The sequence below is a fragment of the Scleropages formosus genome, chromosome 19 (genome assembly GCF_900964775.1).
Source record: "Scleropages formosus chromosome 19, fSclFor1.1, whole genome shotgun sequence".
NCBI classification, from domain to species: Eukaryota; Metazoa; Chordata; class Actinopteri; order Osteoglossiformes; family Osteoglossidae; genus Scleropages; species Scleropages formosus.
This window is the reverse complement of record NC_041824.1, coordinates 12,664,114-12,686,847: the sequence shown is the minus strand read 5'-3', so window position 1 is coordinate 12,686,847 and position 22,734 is coordinate 12,664,114. Positions and strand designations below refer to the sequence as shown.

Here is a 22,734-nt window from a genome sequence, read left to right as displayed (position 1 = left end):
GTAGGAAAAACAAACGTGGATCAAATGGCTCTTTAAGGAATCATTTATTTAGAACAAACAACAAAATAAATGAATGAGCAGAATATAAACCAGTGACCTCAAAAGCTTACATAAGATACAAAACATAGCTGAACAAATTTAGAAAATGGAATCTAAAACTATGCCAAACAGTTCTGCCATTGACTTTTGGGATCCGTTGGCCCGCTACTTGCAGCAGCACGACAGCATCTCGGCAACAGCCTGCAGGTGCCATGCCCCCCCACCCCGCTCGCTCTTCACAAATGCCCGTCTGCCCACAGCGGACTCTCCCAAGCCCCCCCCCGCATTAGTCATGCCAGATCGCAGTCCACAGAGCAGCAGCGTCCCCGCGCCTGCCGCCCGCACTCGGCCCCGCGTGTCCCCAGACGGGAAGGGAACGTTTGGAGATCCGGTCCACCAACACAGGCTGTTCCCGAGGGTGGTGCGGACCACAGATGCCTTGTTCATCCTCAAGAGCATTGGCCCTCATAAAGAGAGTCCTCCTGTCACCTTGCACCCCCCCCACTCTTTGAACATGATGCTGTGGATGGAATATGTCCTGTGTTAAAGCTGTGCCTGCTGTCAGGCTATTGAAGGGGAGGGGGCGGGGGGGTCCTCCACCACACAGGGTTAATCATGCTTGACCAGATGGGTGTTTCTGGCATGTGCTCTGACCATTGAGCCTCCATCCCCAATGCAGGCAATCCAGGCATGTGACAGTAGGAAGGCTTGTAGAGGTGATCAGATGTGTGGCATGGTCAGACCTCCTGCCCTACCCCAGATGCCCCTGGGGCTCCTGTTTGGCCTCCAACGGGGAGGAAGGAGGTGTGGATAAGAGTGCACTTCCCATCTGACCAGGAACAGACGGGGACCCTGTACGACAGCAGCCTGGCCACGTGTTGCCTTGTCCGAGCCAGGCCAGAGCCCATATGGTGGCTCACAAGGCTCGCCGGAGCTCTGCAAGGGTCTCTGTTTAATCAGCCCATCATCCCAACTGTCCATTATGTTTCGGGAGCAGGGCAATGAATGCACCCATGCACAAATACGCATCACAAGGGAAGAATCCCCCTTTTACACTAATTAATTCTTCAAGTACCGCATCCAGATGGAACCGTTTCTTGAAGGCTGCAGTTCTGTTGAGTATTATTTCATATTGCAAGCAGTATCCATTTACATAAATCATACTTACATGTATGATATTCAGAAAGTAAAAAAAAATATTTTTGCTCATTTTAAGATGTTTTTGCTCATCTGTCACACATGGTTTATATTAATCACATTCTATATGCATAACTGTCGGAGATTTGAATAGTAATGATGATACATATGGGGGAAAACCAATATGATGTATTTGATTAGTTCTGACTGAAAACTATAAATGGCTCACATCTGTTGCTTTATGGTTACAGAATTATTTTACAGATTGAGAATTAGGCCCTGCTCTAATATACGGTTTTAATCAATCAGTCTTTTCACAAACCTTTACAAACCTTCTGGGCAGTTCAACTGGATAGTTTTCACACACAACAGACAAAGCATACATCTGTTTTGTTATAACAGGTCTGGGAGGGGTGGGGAGCCACTGGCACTTGGACCCCCAGAGATGTTTTTTCCCTTGCCTTTTGGTTGGGAATTTTTTGTTCTTCGCCTCCGTGGCCAGTAGGTTTATTACAGCTTTAATAATTGCGTGGCTATTGTCGTAATTTAACATATAGCCAACTATCTATTTGTCTTATGCCTTTGTTCAGCACACTGTGTCACTGTGTGAGAAGAGCACTCTATAAAAATAAATTGAATTGAACTAAATTGAACAGGTTAATTCAGAATGTAACATTTTGACCTTAAATTACATTAAAGCAAAGGGTAATTCACTGCAGTAAGGCAGCATTTGGCAAACTGAAATACCTGTCATACTTTCTGACTCATTGTTCTTTTTATTTGCTATTTATTCATTCAAGTCATGTTTTTCTCCAAAACAACACGTAGTGCTCAGCTACTTCCAGTAATTTACATTTATTTACTTAGCGGACACTTTTCTCTAAAGTGGAACGCAGTGATTGCTGTTTGGTATTTAGCTGACACCTTTATCCAACGTGATTTACTGTGCTCAGCTTACTACACCAAACTCCCTATCATCCACTCACCTACAGAGCAGAGCAGTGTAACACACACACACACACACACACACACACACACACACACAGAGTGATCATTTTTTCTATTGCTCCAGCAAAAACTTACCCTGGTCCATAAATGGATGAATAATTATAAGCATCTTAATATTGCAAGTTGCTCTGAAGGAAAGTGTCAGGTGAATTAATATATAAAAACCAAGGCCAGAATTAATCAGTGGATTACAACTGAACTATGACATTACTTAGAGTGGGGTGGCACAGTGTGTGGGTGGTGCGAGTGGACGTGGGTCTGATCCCCGCTCAGTCTGTGAAGATTTTGCATGTTCTCCCCGTGTCTGTGTGGGTTTCCTCCCACAATCCAAAGACATGCTGTTCAGGTTCCCCCACAGTGTGTGACAGAGTGTGTGTGTGTGTGTGGCGCAAGGCCTCTTTAGCGCGTGAAGTAAGAGAGAAGGGCCGCTTTAGGCTTATTGCCCGCGCATTTTACATTTACATGAATTCAGACATTTAGCAGACGCTTCTGTCTCCAAAGCCATGTACATCTCAGAGAAAATAAAATTTGTGCATTACGTTAGGAGAAACGAGACATAATTGCAGACATGTGTTCTTATAAGTTAGTTTCTTTCCACTTGATGCACCGATGTTCATCGCACGAGTGGGTGCAAAACGCAGGGTAGATCATGAGTCGTTATAACCTACAATTTTTTAATTTTTTTTTTAAAGGTACACAAACATTTACGTACAGTACAAGTAACAGGAGTAGCGGCTGAAGGGCTTATATGGGAATGATCATAAAGTTACGGTGCATGAACATTTATACCATATATGAGCTTGATGGGCGAACTAAATGAGTGCGGAAGTGGTGAGTTTTCAGACGCTTTTTAATAACGTCAACAGAGATTCAGCAGTTCTGAGTGAGAGGTGGCGGTCATGCCACCACAACGGAGCCAGAACAGAGAACCTCCGTGCTTTACAATACAGACATTTTACAGACCAGGAGGAGCAGCTTCTCCATGGCGCGAGACACTGCTGCGCGAGGAGATAAAAATGGCAATGAGCGGCGAATCGGATGGTCAGGTGTTCGCGGCATTCAGACCGCAAACGTTTCGTCACATCATTAAGTGCTTAATTCGTGTGCGGAATCAAACAAACCGAGCTACTAACTCTACCACTTCTAGAGCAGCGAATCCTACGCGCCACTCGTACGAAAAGTAAGGGCTTATTTTGTTCTGGTACCATTCAGTTTAACGAAGTGCGTCGTGCCGTGTTAATTTGCATACCCGCTATTAGCAGTTGACCCGTTAAATCAGCCACGCCCTTAATTTAGCGATCGTCCTATCAGATCTGTGAATTAGATGGTTGGTTAGAAATATGAAACAACCATTAGGGGGCAGTAGAGGTACAGGGAATGGTGGTGTTCAGCCAAGCTTTTGTCGCACTAATACTCCTTGAATTAACATCCTCAAATATGTATGATGTACATTTAGCTGATGCTTTTCTCCAAAGCGACTTATAGTTATTTACCCATTTATATAGCTGTGAAATTCTACTGGGGCAATTTAGGGTAAGTACTTTGCTCAAGGGCACTACAGTCTGGGGTGGGAATCGAACCTGCAACCTTTGGGTTCAACTTTAACTGCTATGAAAATCTAGAACAACATACTGTATATGTACACTGGCCACTTTTACACTTATGTTCTTATGCATTCGAATGACACCTTGGCTATAAATGTATCTTGGTAGTGCACTGGCAAGAATTTAGAAAAGATACAATATAGACTTCAGCACAAGTGGTGGTGTGTATCTTCACGAGTATTGCGTTTTCAGTGGTTACCTGCTGTATATACAGTTTTTCCTGAAAGTATGTTAACCTCTTGTGGTCCTTGGTTTTTCTGCAAAATCGTTATTTATTGAAAACTAGTGTTTCCCATCTGACACAATAGGTGTGTGTTGTAGAAAAATGGAAGTAGTACAGGTGCAAAAAATACATGAACCCCAAGTGCCACTGGTTAAACCAAGTAGGTAAGTAGAATTAGGTGTGCAAAATCATAATAATTTATTAATTTTATTACTTTAAGATTTAGATTTTATATGTTTATTGTAATATTTTATACAATAATTACCATCCCTATTGGGTTCACTTACTTTCAAACCACAACTGTATGATGTAGAGATTGACCAGGTTATGAAATACAGAAGAGAGAGACCTGGGAATCTTCCATTTATCATCCAGTCAGACCTTCAGTTCCCCAGTAAATACCACTTGTGCCTTTCATTTTTTGTTTTGAGATTTGTTGGTTCAATTCACACCCCTCTCCATACCTTCCTTGAAGTGCTTCACATGTCAGTCCTGGTCTCCACATGGCCTCTGTATCGTGGCTGATGATGGACTCTTGGATTGAGAGTTATCCTCTGTCTTGTGAATTATAATCTAAATTCAGTGGCCAGCAATTTCCAGTGCCACCAAGTACCTTGGACCAAATGGCATGTAGAGCAAACTTTACATCTTTTTCAGAGTGCTGTTGTATTTTACTCCAAAAGCCCATGGCTGTTTCACTATGACAGTTTACAGAAAATCCTAGGAGTATGTTGTTTGACAATCCTACACAGAGTCCTATTTATTTACACTTACATATTCTGTACATTTATTAATTTAACATGCTTTTTCAACTGAAAACTCTAAGCAAAGTGCATTTTACAGCAGAAAAAGACACTTACATACACAGATTATTACTGAATAACAGTCACATTTTTGTAGGAGACCACAACAGAAGTGAGTCCAAATAGATCCAGCATTGTGCCTGTTCGGTGCCTGATAGAACTCCAGATGGTTTTACAGATTCACTATTCATATTTATCAGTTATGTATTTATATATAGGGGGGTGTGGTGGTACAGCGGGTTTGGCTGGGGCCTGCTCTGTGGTGGGTCTGGGGTGTGATGGACTCCTTGTGATGGACTAGCGTCCCATCCTGGGTGCTTCCCCTCCCCCTCCAGCCTTACGCCCTGTGCTGCCAGACTAGACCTAAGTTCGCCACGATCCCACTTGGGACAAATGGTTGTAGACGTGTGTGTGTGTGGACTAAACATATTGTTGTTACTTTGTGCCTCCAATCACCGTTTACAACTCACCCACCACATTGTGTTAAATATATTAGAAAGTACTCGTACCCAGACAATTTAAATATTAGCCTTTATTCACATGAGGTCTTTATTGAAGTTGACTTACAGCGTTTAACGACGTTGTCTTGATTTAGCCAATTGCACAACCAAGTATTCTTACTATATCAATTCATTGTATGGACCTCGATCAGGGCCATTACAGCAGAAGTGGGAGTCGAACCCATTACTGTAGATTAAAAGGAGGCAACCCCAAACACCGTGTCACTCGCAGCATGTCGAAACCCCCCGGCCAGCCTGTCGTGATCGTGTTCATTGCAGCCATGTGCAGATCATGGCAGCTGGGACAAAAGCGGACTTTTCGATCTGCAGGCATCTGTGGACCGCTGGGTCCGAATGTTGGCTTATTTCATCAAGGACACTGTGGTAGTGAGTTCGAACCTGGAGCCAAGCGTTCCGATGTTGGACTCGCTCAGTGATGTGAAGTGCACGGTGCAGGTCAGCAAGTAGGACGTGCGGGGACTTGGCATCAGCATTAAAGGTGAGAGCTGTTCAGAGACGACCATTAAAGTGCACAGCGGAGCCCTATGTGGGAATACATTTACATATATTCATTTAGCTGATGCTTTTCTCCAAAGCGACTTACAATGTTAAGGTCATAATTATTACATGCTTACAATCATTTACCCATTTATACAGCTGGGTAATTTTATTGGAGCAATTGAGGGGAAGTTCTTGATAACTTCGTAAAGGTATTACAACCTCAAGGGGTAAACCACAAGGTGAGAATCATCCACAGAATCCTCTACACACCAAACCACCTACACAGCTTTCTGTCATCTTTTGGCAATCAAGATACTCTGCACTTCCACCTGCTACCCAGCCAAAGGCTCGCAACCAAACCAAATGACAGGAACAACATACAATAGATTTTGTGCTCCCTCACCCAGGCCTGGCAGATGGTACTGGTGGACCAGACGTGGGCCATTCTGGTGCGGAGAGCCGCATGTCTGGCAGCTCCACTGCATCAAGGGGACAGCTGCGCACTCTGGCCATGTTTGACTAAAGCGGAGATCTCATTTCCAGCTGGCTTTATTGTATTAACCATGTAGAGAGCCATCCACTTGCTTGGGTTGAAGATCATAGCACCTGTTTACTCAGCTGGTATTACAAGTTCACCAGCATATACTTGTGGAAGCATTGTTAATTCACTCAGTGTCACACCTCACATCATGGTTTAGGATGAATGTGCTTACTCTGTTTTTTTTTTTTTCTTCAATCATTGGTAAGCCACAGCAAACCCTGTTAGTGCCAAAAGTGTTTATTGAAGTGCCCAAGTGAAAGAAACTATTTACAAAAGTCTACAACGCTCGATATTGCCATCAGCAGCACAAACTATATACATCTACACCTCTCTTGCAAGGGAGCAAAATAAGCCCTTTAAATAGCCTCCCTTTCTTCTTATAGGAAGGACTGAACCATTTTCACCAAAAAGGGGTGTCAATGATCGATATGTATGCATATATTACCAAAGACTACTGCAAAATTTAGGCTCTCTTGAGCTAAAGGCACGCCCTCCTACTGAGACCTTATTTATCACAGGTTAAGGTAACCGACATCCAATGAAGGAAGACACCGCCTTTTAATATAAGAATCAATAATCTCACCAAGGTAAAACAGAGCAATGCCATTTACTGCCTTATAGGTCAGAAGTAAGATTTTATAATCAACTCTAAACATAACTGGAAGCCACTGCAGAGATGTAATTCTGGTGTTACATGGTCATACTTACTAGTTCTTGTAACAGTTCTCGCAGCAGCATTCTGTCCCCACTATAATCTGGATACAGTCTGGTATAGATAGCCCTATAAAAGAGCATTACTATAGTCCATGACGTAGTCAATGTAGTCACATGAGACACAAATGACAGGCTTGTGTACAACAAAACACCCAAGTCCTTAACACATTCTGTGTGCCTGGAGCTTTTACCATTGGTTGTAAAGATTGATGTGATTTTTTTTCAATAGTTTCAGCACCTACACCCACCATGAGTACCTCTGTTTTACTGGCATTCAGAGGTAAAAAAAATTAATACTCATCCAAAATTTTATATTGGTGAAACTGTGTGCTAAACACACAGTATGTGATGGGTCATCGGGCTTAAATGAAACATATAGCTGAGTGTCATCAGCATATGAGTGGAAACTTACATTATGCTTGTGAATAATATTACCCAGTGGTAACGTACAGAGTGAAGTAATATTTCCTTTCTGCTGAAAAACTTTCCATTTTATTCCGGTATATTGAGAGAGCAGCCGAAGCATCCACTTTGACGGTTACCTATCTGTCCCTTTGGTTATAATCCACATTAAAATGAAATTTATGTGAAACTGGTTCACTGACCAACATAAATGTTATGTAGTTTAATGTTATGTACATACTGCTCCACAAACTAATAGGTTTGCCTTGCTATGGACAACAAATACATAGTAAATAACGTTAAACCTTGGTTGAATTCCTCATCATTATTCTTGTACGGTCTAAGACGGTGCTCGAGGGCCAGTTATTTTTGTCTTCTGGAAGTCCTTTTTTAAAACAGCAAGTTATCGAAGTGTAAATAAATTCCCTAGTGAACAGAAACTTGCACAAATCAAGTCCTCAAAGACTGGAATGTCCCAGAAATGACCTCATAAGACTGAATGTCATACATAAACCAAATACATGACACCACAATATGGCAAGAAATAAGACATTTTTAAGCTCAAGGCTATTATGCATATTATTGCATATTTTGCGGTGCAAGGGGGCTCTGCGTAGGGTAGCACCTTTGCTTTTCGACAGCTGCATCCTACCAGTAGAAACACTGGTCCCCGTCCATCTCCAAAATGTTTCACGTGCTGGTTCCGAGCGCCATACCCTGGGCAACGGCCTCAACTGGCTGGCTAAACTACGTGATGGGGGGATGCTAATTTGGCATCTCTAACACTGCATCTCTGGACGTACGATTCTCCACGTCAAGACCCATCGAGATCTCATCGACCAAGCGTTCGCGACCAGGGCGTGCTGCTAGTTAACTGTGGACAGTAGCTGTGGCCTACCAGCTATGGTTGAAATAGCAGGGGAGGCAGACCTCTTCAGCTTTGGTCAGCAGCCTGCTTAGGAAACGGGAAACTCCGACATAAAACCTTCGACCTGAGGATCTCATCATCACCATCCCAGCTTGCTAGGCTATGACAGATGAACCTCGGGCTTAAAGGGTAGGATCAGCTCCGCGCACACTGTATTCCACTTAAAAACTCCTTTGCGAGGGCTTTAGGATATGTCCACGACTCCTTTAAATCAGGTCCTATAGCGATGAGAAAGAGGCGAAAATGGCAGGTGGAAGATGTTACTAGAAGCTGCGGTCTCCATCCTGCATTCAGGTGGCTCAGGTGCTGACCCGGAGATGACGCCACCACCCAGCAGCACCCTGAAAGCGAAAGAAGCCAATCCCCTTAGCACCAACCATCAACTAGTCCCTCCCATGCACCTGCTGTGGCAGACTCTGCCTGTCTTGCATTGGCCCCATCAGCCACCAGCATGCCTGCAGCAGACATGGATCCTATCCTTCTTAATCTTCCTTTGCAAAGTCATGCCGAGAGAGAGAGAGCATATTTTGGAAAAAAAAAAAATGTTGGCAGATTCCAAAAAGTAGTGGCTCAGCTTACAAAAGCAGTCAGGGCTGTTAACTGTTTATAACTTGATTTATTTTATTTTATTTTATTTTTGTCACTAATATCCCTAAATCACAAGTCAAGAAAGGTTAATATTACAGATGTAACTTGAGCTGGTTTGATTTTGTAAACCTTTGAATGAGTAGCTGTAATTCAATTTTTAAAAATACCGTGGTCCCATAGTTCCGTTTTATTCTCGGTGTGCTTTGCTGCCATCTAATGGGATGACAGGTATACATAGGTGTGTTTACTCTAATGTACACTTGCTCCCTAACTTTCCAATGACAAACTTTTTGCTGATATTAACTTTTCAAAGAAATTTTTTCTTTTTTTTTAAAAATTTCAGAAAAACATGGCTAGCATACTAAATCAAATTGTGCACCAATGTGCCAACAGATGATGATCGCGAATAGTAAGTGCTGCCATAAGTTTTTCAAAAGAGTGGAGAAGGAGGAAAAGAAGCAAAGGAAAGGTGAACAAGCTCTATATGATCCTGCATCTTCATCTACCAGTTTTGAGGCCATCAGTGGAATGCTGTCTTTCTGTCGTCATCCTCTTTTGTGCAATACCTCCACCTCTCACTCCAAGTCCATGCACAGTTGTTGTCTACCCTTAACGGTAAGTAACACAGAACTTTGTAAATTTTTTATAATAATACTTTTATTTCTTAATATTACCCTTGTATTGACTATTTGGAAATGAACAGGATCAGGGAGCTGCACATGAGCAACAATACCTTGGTCTGGTTCTGGGTCAGGGTGCTTTATTGGACTCTCTTATTTACATGGTGTTGTAAATACTCCTTCCAAAGGACTCTAAATGCCCCAAAATAAAAAAAAAAAAAAACACTCCATCTCAGTTCCAATTTTATTCACCTAGGTACCTCCGTGAAACTATAAAGCTTTTTTATTGCATGCAAATCCATCAAGTTAATTTGAATCAGTGTCAAGCAAAACCATAGAGTGCCAGAATGTAATGGAGCATGGGTACGCTGGTCCCACAATGCAGCGTATCTCACGGCATTTCTCACATAGCCACTTCAGAGAATATTTAAATGTGGTCTTAGTTTATCTTGCTGGACCAAATGTTGCGACCCAGACCGGGTGCGTGAAAATGCAGAACAATTAAGGTTGTGTTTTAATGATGTCAGACAAGGTGTGTAAAAAACTGGATATGGGGAGACCAAACAACAGGGATAAGTGTATAGTACTTTCCTTCCACAGTGTTTACAGCACATCAGGTGTTTATAGGTGTCTGTGATCAATAACAAGGTAACTGCTGCAAATATTTGTGGGACAAATTGGTAAAGTCAGTTTGTGTTAACAATGCACTTGTATTTTTAGTCATTTAAAATGAGTTTTAATTTCTATCTGGGTTACGTTTAATAAAATGGCGAAAGGCTTTCATAAACCTTAACCTGAAAAATAAATCAGGGATTTATTTTTGTTAAGCCTTTTTGATTACGTAGATAAAAGTCAAAGTGGATCATTGCAGATGCTTATGTGATGAATTGGTCAACCATCCAGACCGATTGGAAATGTTGTGAAAAAGACAAATGTGTTCCTGTAAAATTGTTTGAAGTTGTACTACAATCTGGCCCTAGTGTGTGTGACCATATGAGTAAATGTAGGTGCGTGTGTGTGGCTGTCCTGCGATCAACTGGGATCACATCCAGGGTGCATCCTGATTAACACACACACTGTCTGAAACCGCTTGTCCCATACAGGGTCACGGAGAGCCGGAGCCTAACCCGGCAACACAGGGCGTAAGGCTGGAGAAGGGAGGGGACACACCCAGGACGAGACACCAGTCTGTTGCAGGGCGCCCCAAGCGGGACTCGAACCCCAGACCCACTGGAGAGCAGGTCAAACCCACTGTGCCACCCCCCCACCCCCCCACCCCCACGCATTTCTGAACCGCTTGTCCCATACAGGGTCACGGGGAACCGGAGTCTAACCCATCAACTCAGGGCGTAAGGCCGGAGGGGGAGGGGACACACCCAGGACGGGACGCCAGTCCGTCGAGGCACCCCAAGCGGGATTCGATCCCCAGACCCACCGGAGAGCAGGACCCGGTCCAACCCACTGCACCACCGCACCACCCTTCCCCATTAACCTGCTGCTAAATTATTATTCCTGACCAGGATCTTGTGTTGTCAGTCACACCCACTCACTTGTTAAAGAACAACTCTGAGGCTTCAGTGTAAGACAATCGCACAACAAGTCCGACCGGCGCAGCAGGTAGCGCTGCTACCTCACAGTACCTGGGCGCTGTGCTCATTGCTTCAAATCGAATAAATAAGGCTTGAGCGGTGCGACGTCTAAAGAAGAACTCTGGGAACTCGCTGGTTCTGCTCGAGTACTCAGTACTGCAAGACACGTCCGTCCCGCTGCCTCAAGGTCATTACCATCATCACACACCCAAGGGGGACATGATTTCCGTCCGTCGTCCAGCAGAGAGCGTGAAGCTCTCATAGCGCCAGTTCGCCACACCGAAGGGCCGAGCACAGCCCGGGGACCCACGCCGCATCTGAAAGCACACCGTGCGTGACTCGTGAGAGAAGCGAAGGGACACCGTGACGGTGCTGCGTCACGCGAGCGCCGTATGTGACTTCTTCTCTGTGCATCACTAGTGAGCTCATCCGTCATCCGGTGACGGTTGCACACTCACTGCGCGCGCGGTCCTTTGCAGCGCATGAGCATCACTCCACGTCCTTTTCACACGAGCACCGGGCACCGCAGCCGCCGCGCGGCCAAGGAGAGGGAGCGCGCGCGCACCGGCTCCTCGCCCGCACAAAGAGGAGAGAGAGGATGGCGCAGCTCAAGGCGCGAAGCAGCGAGAGCGTGAGCAAGGAGACGGAGGAGCGAGAGAAGATGGAGGGTAGTATGGAATCAAATGTGCGGGTGTACACTGTGTGTCGGGGGGGGGTGGCAGGTTGGGCTGCGCGCGACGCTTTCCAGCGGACATCATGGTAGCGCTGCTCCGGCTCACGTCACGGCGCCTGTCCCCGGTGCTCGAGCTCGAAAGGCGTGAGTCGCACGAGCGTCACCTACTCCGCAGCTGCACGCGCTCCGCCTGCCTGTTTCTGCGCGCAGGGCGCGAGCTCCGAGCCCTGCAGCAGTACGGAAATTAATGTCACATTTAATACACGTCTGTGGTTCTCCGCTGCTACCACACTCTCAGACTCCATTTTATAATAAGTACTCACTCACTGTAGCGCGATTTGCGCAATTTTAACAGTTATTCTTGCTGCTTGTACTGTGCCGAGCAGCAAAATTATTACTGAAAGTTTGTGTTAGTGGATTCTTCCTAATTTAATGACAGTCACAGTGTATCACGCGCAGGGATATTGCAGGAATCTCTTAAGAATTCTGCGAACCCAGTGCAGTGTGGATTTGCAGAGTAGGCTATGCTGAATGCTGTACTGCCAAATTGGTGGAGTGTATAGTTTGTTTCTGTGGATTTGCAGAAAAGCCACAACAAGATAACAGCGAGTGACGAATATATATGCGTTCTGTAACAGTTTTCTAAATGAGATGCTTTTCCTGGTCGCAGGGCTGACGCCTCAAGCCCGTTGTACACGTTATCATGTGCTCGTGAGGTGAGAAACGGTTGCAGTTGACGCTGCAGCACTGGCATGGCTCGCGCCGGTCATTGTGGCGGCACGTGCACTGCGCGGCGGTCGGCGCGGGAAAATACAGGAGACGTCTGTTGTGTTGGAATAAGTTTCCCACATTTCATTTTTTTTACATTATATTTTGGTAAACGCTTGGTATCTCCAAAGCACTGTTTCTTGCAGAGCTGCTGTTGAATATCTTATAATTCTGCCAGACTTCTTTGGTCATATCGCCATACCAGGCCTTCTCTTTTCACCGTGTTACTGAGGATTTCCATTAACTATCATGTAAAAAATGAAACACATGAATAACTTTCTGTTGTGGTAATAATGATGGCATTCTCGAAAACTGTGGCGCAGTGCACGAATTTCCGCACAGAGTGTATAATTAAACGCTTGCTACAAGTTCAATGAACTTATAAGTTGACCAGAGTATGTACTTATGTATATTTTGTGTCCATCTTTGTCTTGAAATTGAAGTTGCAACAGCAGAAGACAGTTTAAGAAAGGACAGCCCACGTGACACAAAGGAAAAAATCGAACTCAAGAGGAGCATCACGTTGTTCAACGGTGTTGGCATGATCATCGGCACTATCATCGGCTCGGGCATCTTCATCACACCCACTGGGGTTGTGAAAGAGGCGGGCTCTGCAGGCCTCTCCCTCATCGTCTGGGCCGTGTGTGGGGTGATCTCCACCATGGGTGCCTTGTGCTACGCTGAGCTGGGCACCACCATCACCAAATCGGGTGGCGATTACACCTACATCTTAGAGGTGTACGGGGACCTGGCCGCATTCCTCAAGCTTTGGGTGGAGATGCTGATTATACGGCCTTCCTCGCAATATGTTGTCTCGCTGGTCTTCGCCACCTACCTCCTCAAACCCTTATATCCTGAATGCAGTGTGCCTGATACAGCTGCCAAACTCATCGCATGTCTCTGTTTGAGTAAGTAGATGTTTTTTTGCAGACTTGTTAGCCTTGAGAATAGGTTAGGGAAATTTCCTACCCAGCCCTATAGCTTATTAACAGCTCAGGTCAGAGGCTGTCAATATAATAGTTACAGAATCACCTAAAGTAAATCATACATGGTAATTAATTTTGTGCTTAACTACTATGATGCTGTTTCTTTTTTGAAAGACTGTTTTTTCGACGACATTCTACTGTTCCACTTTGTGTTTCTCTCTGATATAGCCATGTTGACATTCGTCAACTGCATCAGTGTGAAGGCTGCCACAAAGGTGCAGGACATCTTCACAGCATCCAAGCTCCTCGCTCTTGGCATTATCATCATCTTTGGCTTCATCCAGATTGTTCGAGGTAACCGTGTCGTGTGACTGCAGTCATGGCTACTTTGAGTACTGGAGAAAATCACTGAACCACAACTGCTCAGTATGGAAATCTAGTCTGAAGTTTCAGAACACTAACATTTCTGTTATTACATTTGTTGCTTAATTGCACTCGGTTTCCTAAAACAGATCTTAGTTCACAAGTCTGATTCTTCATTATACAGATAGGAGAATGACATGATAAACACTGACACTCAGATTCAGTGAATTATCAACACACCGAATGTGTTTTCCATTTGATTACACCTGGTTAGACAAGACTTGCTTTGTGTTGAAGCAAGGGCTCAGAACATTTCACGCTTAATTTGTAAATCTGAGGAATGTGTGTTGTTTGTTGGTCCAACAAGTAAATATTATGTGAATATGGAGCAAAATGTAGGCATCTTCTTAGTTCTTGCCGATGCTGGAATCTTTCAAAGAGGAAAAAATAAATGTTGGAGTGTTATTCTAGTTACCTGTGTGCCATATTTTTAATAAGTATTTTCTTAAAATAAAGACATATACATCTATATACATATAGTACCAGACACACTAATATTTTAGGAACAAGCCAAAACACTTTGGTTCACTTAAATGAAATTTAGAAGTCTCTCCACATATTGATGTGTATATGTTTTCTAATTTTAGCAATCTGAGATTTTAAAACATTGTGTTACAGATAGTGACTGGGTGAGTGTGTAAAATAATTACATATTGGAGAAACTACACCTTTCATGAAACTACAGACAGATGAGGAAATGACACATTTTATCACCTTAACTCATCTTGATACGGAGAAGTCATACCACATTGAATAGCCCTGCATGGTGGTTACTATGGAGACCAGAAAGCAGGGACATCAGTTTCAAAGCATTAGTCAGGTGTTCAGGTCCGTGATCTGGAAATTTGTGTAAACAGTTTTGTCCTAATGACTTGCAGTAGAAAACAGTGCCAAATTAGGGACAAAGTTATGTCTTTTTTTCAGAATGGGAGCGCATATGAGTCACTTGCATTAAAAACTCACGGTTCATTTAATTGTGTAGATTTATTATTTTTAATATGAATGGTTACCAATACTTTCCATCAGATCAGTATGCTGTTTTTATAATGTAGCTCATGGGCATAACTACAGGCAGAGTAGGCCACATCCTCTTGATGTTGAGGCAAGCCAACTTTACCTCTCCAATACTGGATATAACTTCATTGAATACAATTGCTAAATTTTTATTTGGTTCCGCTAACACCTTACAAGTTGTTATACCCCTGACAGATCTCCATGGACCACTAATTGGGATAGCTGATTCAGACTTACTGTGTTTCAGTAGTTCATTTCTGTTGTTAGTATGGGTCTGATTCCATTAGTAACAAATTAATCCAAATATAGAATACAGTAGATCTGAAAAAAATGTCTCTTAAGTTGTGATGGAGAGAAAGTTAAAGTTGGGAAAGTTTCGTATTCCACAAGTGGACGAGTGGTTTGCAGGCCTAATTTCTTTCTGTTCAATTTCTTACTTTTCATTTATTACCGTGCTATTTGTAAGTTGTTCTTGCATGTTCTAATGGCACAGTGGCACACCAGGTAGTGCTGGTGCCTCATAGTGCCTGGGCTCTGTAATCAGGTACAGGTTCAACCCTTATTATAAATATATTTAAATGACATTCCCTTGCCTCTGTTAGTTGTGCCTCTGTAGCCTGCTTCCACATCCTGTCCGGTGGGGTCCCTCCATTTCTCTCAGTATTGCAATCCTTCTCATATGATGCCAAGTTAAACTGTGGATGAAAGCAATAACTTCTGCAGCCAATCAAATAAAATACTTCATTGATTCAGCCAAGGGGGGGCGCAGTGGGTTGGACCAGGTCCTGCTCTCCAGTGGGTCTGGGGTTCGAGTCCCACTTGGGGTGCCTTTTGATAGACTGGTGTCCCATCCTGGGTGTGTCCCCTCCCCCTCCAGCCTTATGCCCTGTGTTGTTGGGTTAGACTCCGGCTCCCCGCAACCCTGTATGGGACAAGCGGTTTCAGATGATGTGTGTGTGCGTGATGTGATTCAGCCAAAGTGCTGTACAGAATGTTGCCAGTGGTAGGGAGTCACAAAGTGCTTCAGAGGTATCCTTCCTCAATACAGGTATTTATGGCAAAAAGGTCACATGTCCACTACATTAACAACGGTTATTCACCAAACCAGAATAAAACAGAAACAAATTATCCAATAAGATTTAAGAAAAAACATGGCTTGTTTCTGCCTAGGTCAGTCATAAACACCTTACATAATTAAGAAAAACAGTATGGTAAGGTACTTTTCTTACCCTAATACAACCCAAATGCTGGAGCAAAGGTGTAAATGGCAAGAGAAAAACATGGTTGAAGTGTGCTGGCGTAGGCATAAACAAGTTAATTTTCTAGCCAAAATACAGAAGAGGTTCACGCTTTGAGGTCTGAGAAAATAAGATATGGATGCTGCAAGATTAATTTAGTAGATACATGCTTCATCACGGAGAAATTTTTCATAGAGAACTTTGTGTTTGCACAGTCTGTGCTGAGTTTGTAGGTTACAGGTTTCTTCTGGGTACTCCTACAGATTTCTTTCCACAGTCCAAAGATGTGTTTTGGTGGGACTGATAACTCAAAAAAAATTACTCATAGGGTGTCAAATACAAAAGAGTTTTTTTAAAAAAAAAATCTGACATTTTAAGGTAGGCTTTAATTTTCTTCTGTGTTGAACAATAAAAATAAACAAAAATCCATGTTGTATCCTGCATCATGCCCAATGTTTCTTGAATAGAGGAACACTGTGACCATGTATGAGCCGTTGACAAAAAGAGAATAAATAAATGTTTTATAGCGAATTTTCAATTTACTTTCGCTTTCTTGGATGTTTTTAACAAACTAATATGTGAAAAAATCAAGGAAATAAACTTTATTAAGATTTTTTTGATTTTCATGTGGGGGGCACGGTGGCGCAGCAGTCTTGGCCGGGTCCTACTGTCTGGTGGGTCTGGGGTTTGAGTCCTGCTTGGGGTGCCTTGTGACGGACTGGCATCCCATCCTGGGTGTGCCCCCCACCCTATGTTGCCGGGTTACCTGGTTTTGAAGTAAAAAGAGAATATTTGTATTTCAATTTGAATTTGTGCAGACTCCATTCTTTTATATTTTTTCCTCTACGCATATGAATTTCCATATACATCTTATAAATGTTTCACAAACTATTTGCTGCATACTGTTTTTTGAATTGCTGTGCAGTAATTTTTGGAACCCAAATGATTACAACGAAATGCTTATTTTTTGTCTGTTTTGACAGGTGAAATCCCTTACCTGAAACCAGAGCTTGCATTTGAAGACAGTAAAATGGGGGTTGACAACATGGTCCTTGCACTTTACAGTGGTCTTTTTGCATTTGGAGGGTGGTGAGAGATACACGCTTTTCACATAGTAAAATGTCTTTGTCCCTTTCTCTTTGATGCAATAGTTCTGATTTGGAGGCACAACAGAATTTGTCTGTTAGTTACACTAGAACATTTGACACAGGAGTTTAACCATCAATTCACCATTCATTGCATTGTTTTAGACCTTTCAAACATCAAATTTACCGCCTTTTACTCTACAAATGCACGTTATTGCTTTCAGTGCTATGTTTAGAGGAGAACATGTTACTTGTGAACATATTATAGGTATATAAAACAAGACCCCAACATACTGTGTATTTTAACAATTTGCATTGGTTTTATGCAAATGAGCAAAACAAATACTTAACACTTTCTTGTTTTTTCTTCAGGAATTATTTGAATTACGTTACAGAGGAAATGATCAATCCAGAGAAGTAAATAACTTTCTTATCTCTGAGATTTTAAAACAACTTGGAGGATATCCACTTAATTTCAGTTCCTAAGTCAGTCTGAATGTAGAACAGATAATATTGGACCACATAAAAATGTATGTGCAACATTCAAAGTTACACCTCAAAATGTTTGGCAACAGTAGAATACAGCAAATTTTTTTAATTTTATTTAGATTTTGTGGTATTTAAAAATTTTACCTCTCACCTAATCAAAACAGAGTTATCTATTCCGAGAAAATTTGTTGTGGAAATGGAAAGACTTCTGATTTTTGAGTACATTTATTTTTCTCATTCAGCCTTTCTGGTGGGTGACATTACACGGTGACAAAGACATTAATGTAAACATTTCCTCCAAGCCATATTGATGTTAATATATGTGTCCACCACCAGAAGCTGTTATTCATTTTCACAGTAAGTTAAGGATGATCAGTAAAACCTTTTCACTTTTGAAACTTATGTGATTGAAAGAGCCTGCTTCACCCTGAATCTTCTGTGTTCACCTGTTTTTGCAGAAACCTGCCGCTGTCTATAATCATCTCCATGCCTATTGTGACAGTGGTTTACGTGTTAACCAACATGGCGTATTTTACCACTATTCCTCCACGTGTAATGGTAGACTCAGAGGCAGTGGCTGTGGTAAGACAGATATAGTAGATAAATTTTGCACATTTTGTTTCAAGCATGTCATACCAATGGCTTGGAAAAGATGAAAGCCCTTTACTGTATACTTGCAGCTCTTTGGAGAGTACCATCTTGGGGTGATGTCTTGGCTCATCCCAGTTTTTGTGGGGTTGTCCTGCTTTGGAGCAGTCAATGGAAGCTTGTTTACTTCTGCTCGGTGAGTTTTGATTTAATACCGTCCTTAAGATTCCAGCTCACAACAGACAGGCTCACTTACAGTCTCCCCCCGAGATACGATGGTTCGACTTTCGAAAATTCACATTTACGAAGAACGTTATTTAACACTACTTGTCAGTTTATGTTAAAAAAAAATCCAGTTATGGAAAGTACGTGGGATGCAGTAAAACTGTGTTGAAAAATTGCCCATTTCATCCTTCAAATTCTCCTTTAAATTCATGGGTGTGCACCTTAGTGCGCCAAATGGTCATCTGGGAAGTTACAGTGGGGTCACATTAGGTAATAATTCCTCCACTTACTCTCATGAGGTTCTTTTTAGGTCATTATTGCTACGCCAAGTGAAAATAAATGTAACAAATAATATAAAGGAAGTGGAAATCTGCTCAAACACACATGTGCACATGCAGTCATACACACCGCTGAAATTGTATAGTCGTCAGTTCACCTGAAACTGTCTTTGGGAGGAAACCCCTGCGAACATGGGGAGAACATGCAAATTCCCCACAGACCAAGTAGGGATTGAACTCATGTTGCACTGCACAGCCCAGGCACTATGAAACACCATGTCAGGTTGTTCAATGAGTGAAAATTCATTTGCATTGTTTTAATACATTTGTCTTAATTGTTCTGTTTTCTTTTCATACATAAAACACATATGTATGTATGTATGCATATTGTGTTTGTGACCATTGAAGTTTACAGTAAGCGGGAACAAAAACATGAGTACTGTACAGGTAAATGGATGTACAGTATTAATTATAATATAAAACCATATGGTTTTATAAAGTAGCTAATAAAGGGAAACAGCCTTCTTATGTTGTGTTATAATAACTAATATTAGTTACTAAAATAGCTGTTTATTTTAATTTGATTTGGTGATATTTTAAATGGATGTCACTTTGGGGGCTCAGGAATGCATAAAAACTTTTACCATTGAAACTAACGGTATTTACATCTTTGATATATGAAAGCTCATGTTGCAAAGGGATTTTCTGGAATGCATTATCTTTGATAAAGTGGGCGAAGACTGTATGTCACAAAATTTATTAGCAGGTTGCTGATGTGTTTTTACTCTTCAGGCTGTTCTATGCTGGGGCTCGAGAAGGTCAGCTCCCTGCTGCATTGGGTCTTGTCCACACTGACTTATTCACCCCTGTACCCTCTCTCATCTTCACTGTAAGTCACTTGGCAGCAAAAATGTATGGGTGCTTGGCTGATTCACTAGGGCCTGCTAAATAAAATGTTACATATTACATGTATTTGGGTGTTTAATCTTGCAGTTTTCATTTGAGTAACATAGTTAAGAGTTGTGCAGCAGAGTTCCCTGACAGACCTTAACTTACTCTTGATTTCATGTGTTGCTCTTGCAGTGTTTCCTGTCCATGCTATATGCCTGTTCCAGAGACATCTTCTCTGTAATCAACCTGTTCAGTTTCTTTACCTGGCTGTGTGTGGGCATGGCTATTGCTGGCATGCTGTGGCTGCGCTGGAAGAAGCCTGAGCTAAGGAGGCCCATCAAGGTGAGGGTAGCTGGCTCCAATTTACAGGGATGCATTCCACTCAGATTCCAGCATGCTTAGAACTCCTCTCCAATGCGCACTATTTCCATTGATGCTCCTCTAATTAAACTGCATGGAAGTGATCAATCCTAGTGTTTTTTTTAAATGTAATGAAGTACAGTTTTCCCACCTATAAAGTAGTGTGTGTACAGTTAAGACGGTGCCACTGTCCTTTTTGATGTTTTCTTTTTGATCTTTATTGCCAGATCTGTGTGTTGATCCCTGTGACATTTGTTCTGGGCTGCGTCTTCATGATTATGGTGTCTTTCTGGGCGGCTCCGTTTGAGTGCCTGATTGGGACTACTATCATTCTGACTGGCATCCCCTTCTATCTGTTGGGTTACAAGTGGAAGAAACCGTACGTTGTGCAGAAGATTCTAGGTGAGTTCCTCATGTACATGATTGCCTTTCCTGAGGTATAACAATTGTGTAATGCAAACTTAATGAAAAGCCCAGGGTGAGTTATTTTTGGTTGTATCCACTCCTAAACAAATATATCCTGCTGCACAGAGCTGCTGTTTTTCTAACATAGGATGTAGGTAACTGATTGTCAAGAAAACTTACCATGATTCAACATCTTGAACATTTTTAATGCAGAATAAAGATCATGTGGACTATTCCTGTTTGCCTCTGCAGAGATTTTTACCATGTTCTGTCAGAAGATTTTCATGTCTGTTCCAGAGGAGCGAGGACCACCTGAGTGATCAGTCCTAGTGTGCCATAATCACAGGACAAAACAGTGTACCAGTGTTCTTTGACTACACAATAAATATGTGGCAGTGTGAGTTAGTATACTGTGAGGTTTGCAAATTGTGTGTGTGCTATAACTCTGGCACCCCTCCATGAAACCCATCTTACTGTTTCCACCATGTAGTTCTTCATAAAGGACTCATCTACCTAACCAATCTACTAATATCTTGCTGGCTTTATCTGTAACGTCAGCTTCATATTCCATCATATTCAGCTTTGTTTTGGAGCCTTTTAAGAACATCTTGAGTCATGAAAGCAAATATCTTGGGCAAGATAGGATCTTTTGGCTCTTGGATGTATGATAAAGATAATAAAAACATGCTAAAACAAAACTAGAAAAACAATGGACAGATATTACTTGAAACAGACTATTTTCACCCCTTGAAACTATTAAAATGGATAAAAAAAACACGTAAATGTAGGGGATTTCTTTCAGTGATCTTGTGTGGTATACATTTAAATATTTGTTATACATAATTTTGAGTAATTTGATTCAAATATAAATCCATGAGAAATGCAACATTGCCTTTTTTGTTTGCCTGTGGTAAATATTGTTATTACAGTTTTATTTGAAGGACTAAACCAGAGTGAATGTATTAAGTGATATGTGATGAAGTTGAGCTTTGCTGTCAGTTTAGAATCATTACATTTTTAAGAATCATTACATATTTAAGATTTAGGCAGCTTACAGATGAAGCCTGCTGTCTGTCATTACCAAAGTTTTAACAATCTGCTGCGCATACCATTGAGATGTGGTCAAGAGCACAAGAAAATCTGGAAAGTGAAATACACAATAGCATCATAAGCATACCAGCATCAACTGTAAAGCAATGTAAATACATCTATGATTCAATGCTTAATTTTTTGTCATAATATAGAGGAGAATGTTGCTTTTTGTCAAGGCTACATAAATATTTATTTTTTATTTTATAGAGTGTGAGTGTGTGTGTGAAGTAGTTCAGAGATCTGAAAAAATGCCTGTGGGATCAGAAGTAAAACATTTGATTGTACATTTTATGTCATTGAATGTTATCATTCAGTATTTGTTTTGAATTTTTTGTAAAATGTAATAAAGCTGTTGTACTTGTCCCCTATTCCCCTTGATCTCTTGTAATACTATTCCCTGTTCAATTTGTTGGTAATCCTGGCAGGTACATGTGTGATTAAAATATTTTATTCTAAAATTTCTTTGTTTCCGAAAGTCCTTTTTACACAACACTGTCAAATATAACAACAGTCATCGGGCGTTTTCTTCTTCGTTGCTTATAAGTGAAGATCAAGACCTATATATTTTGGCAGATAAAAGTTCCAGGCAGAAGTGATTCCTTGCAGCAGTGAAACACACTGAACCCTTGAATCAGTACAACTGTTTAGTATTCTTTATCATTTAAATGTGGCTTATGGTTTTGTTACTAAGTATTGGTTATAAATGCTCGAAAGAAAATATACACACGCACATTGGCTGGAGCCTAACCCGGCAGCACAGGGTGTAAGGCTGGAGGGGGAGGGGACACACCCAGGACAGGACGCCAGTCCATTACAAGGCACCCCAAGCTGGACTCAAACCCCAGATCCACCAGAGAGCAGGACCTGGCCAAAGCCACTGCGCCCCCAGAAAGAAAATATACCTGGTGTAAAAGTATTTAAAGCAATCTTCCATCAATGTGTGACTTTAACCACAACTGTTAATGTGGAGATGTGTATTTTCATCCTTTGTTTTCATGTGTCACTTCTAACATTCCAAAGATGTGTGGAACATCTTATCTGGTCATGGTGAAATGCATGTAGTGAGTATCCTTCCATGTACT

General features: G+C 42.0%; 1 protein-coding gene across 1 annotated transcript; it reads left to right on the top strand.

The window, feature by feature from the left end:
- Window positions 1-11,577: 11,577 nt before the first annotated feature.
- Window positions 11,578-21,859, top strand: LOC108939433 (large neutral amino acids transporter small subunit 1-like). The gene is made up of 11 exons (XM_018760780.2): window positions 11,578-11,865; window positions 13,082-13,546; window positions 13,793-13,918; window positions 17,223-17,328; window positions 17,697-17,741; window positions 18,272-18,395; window positions 18,494-18,597; window positions 19,697-19,793; window positions 19,988-20,137; window positions 20,383-20,557; window positions 20,813-21,859. The coding sequence occupies exons 1-11, from the start codon at window positions 11,796-11,798 to the stop codon at window positions 20,878-20,880; spliced, it is 1,530 nt and encodes a 509-aa protein (XP_018616296.1). The 5' UTR covers window positions 11,578-11,795; the 3' UTR covers window positions 20,881-21,859.
- The last annotated feature ends 875 nt before the right edge of the window (window positions 21,860-22,734 follow it).

Coding starts and splice junctions, on each gene's coding strand:
- LOC108939433 (XM_018760780.2), top strand. CDS start 11,796: ATGGCGCAGCTCAAGGCGCGAAGCAGCGAGAGCGTGAGCAAGGAGACG. Junction 18,396..18,493: donor ACTCAGAGGCAGTGGCTGTG/GTAAGACAGATA, acceptor GTATACTTGCAG/CTCTTTGGAGAGTACCATCT. Junction 19,794..19,987: donor TACCCTCTCTCATCTTCACT/GTAAGTCACTTG, acceptor TTGCTCTTGCAG/TGTTTCCTGTCCATGCTATA.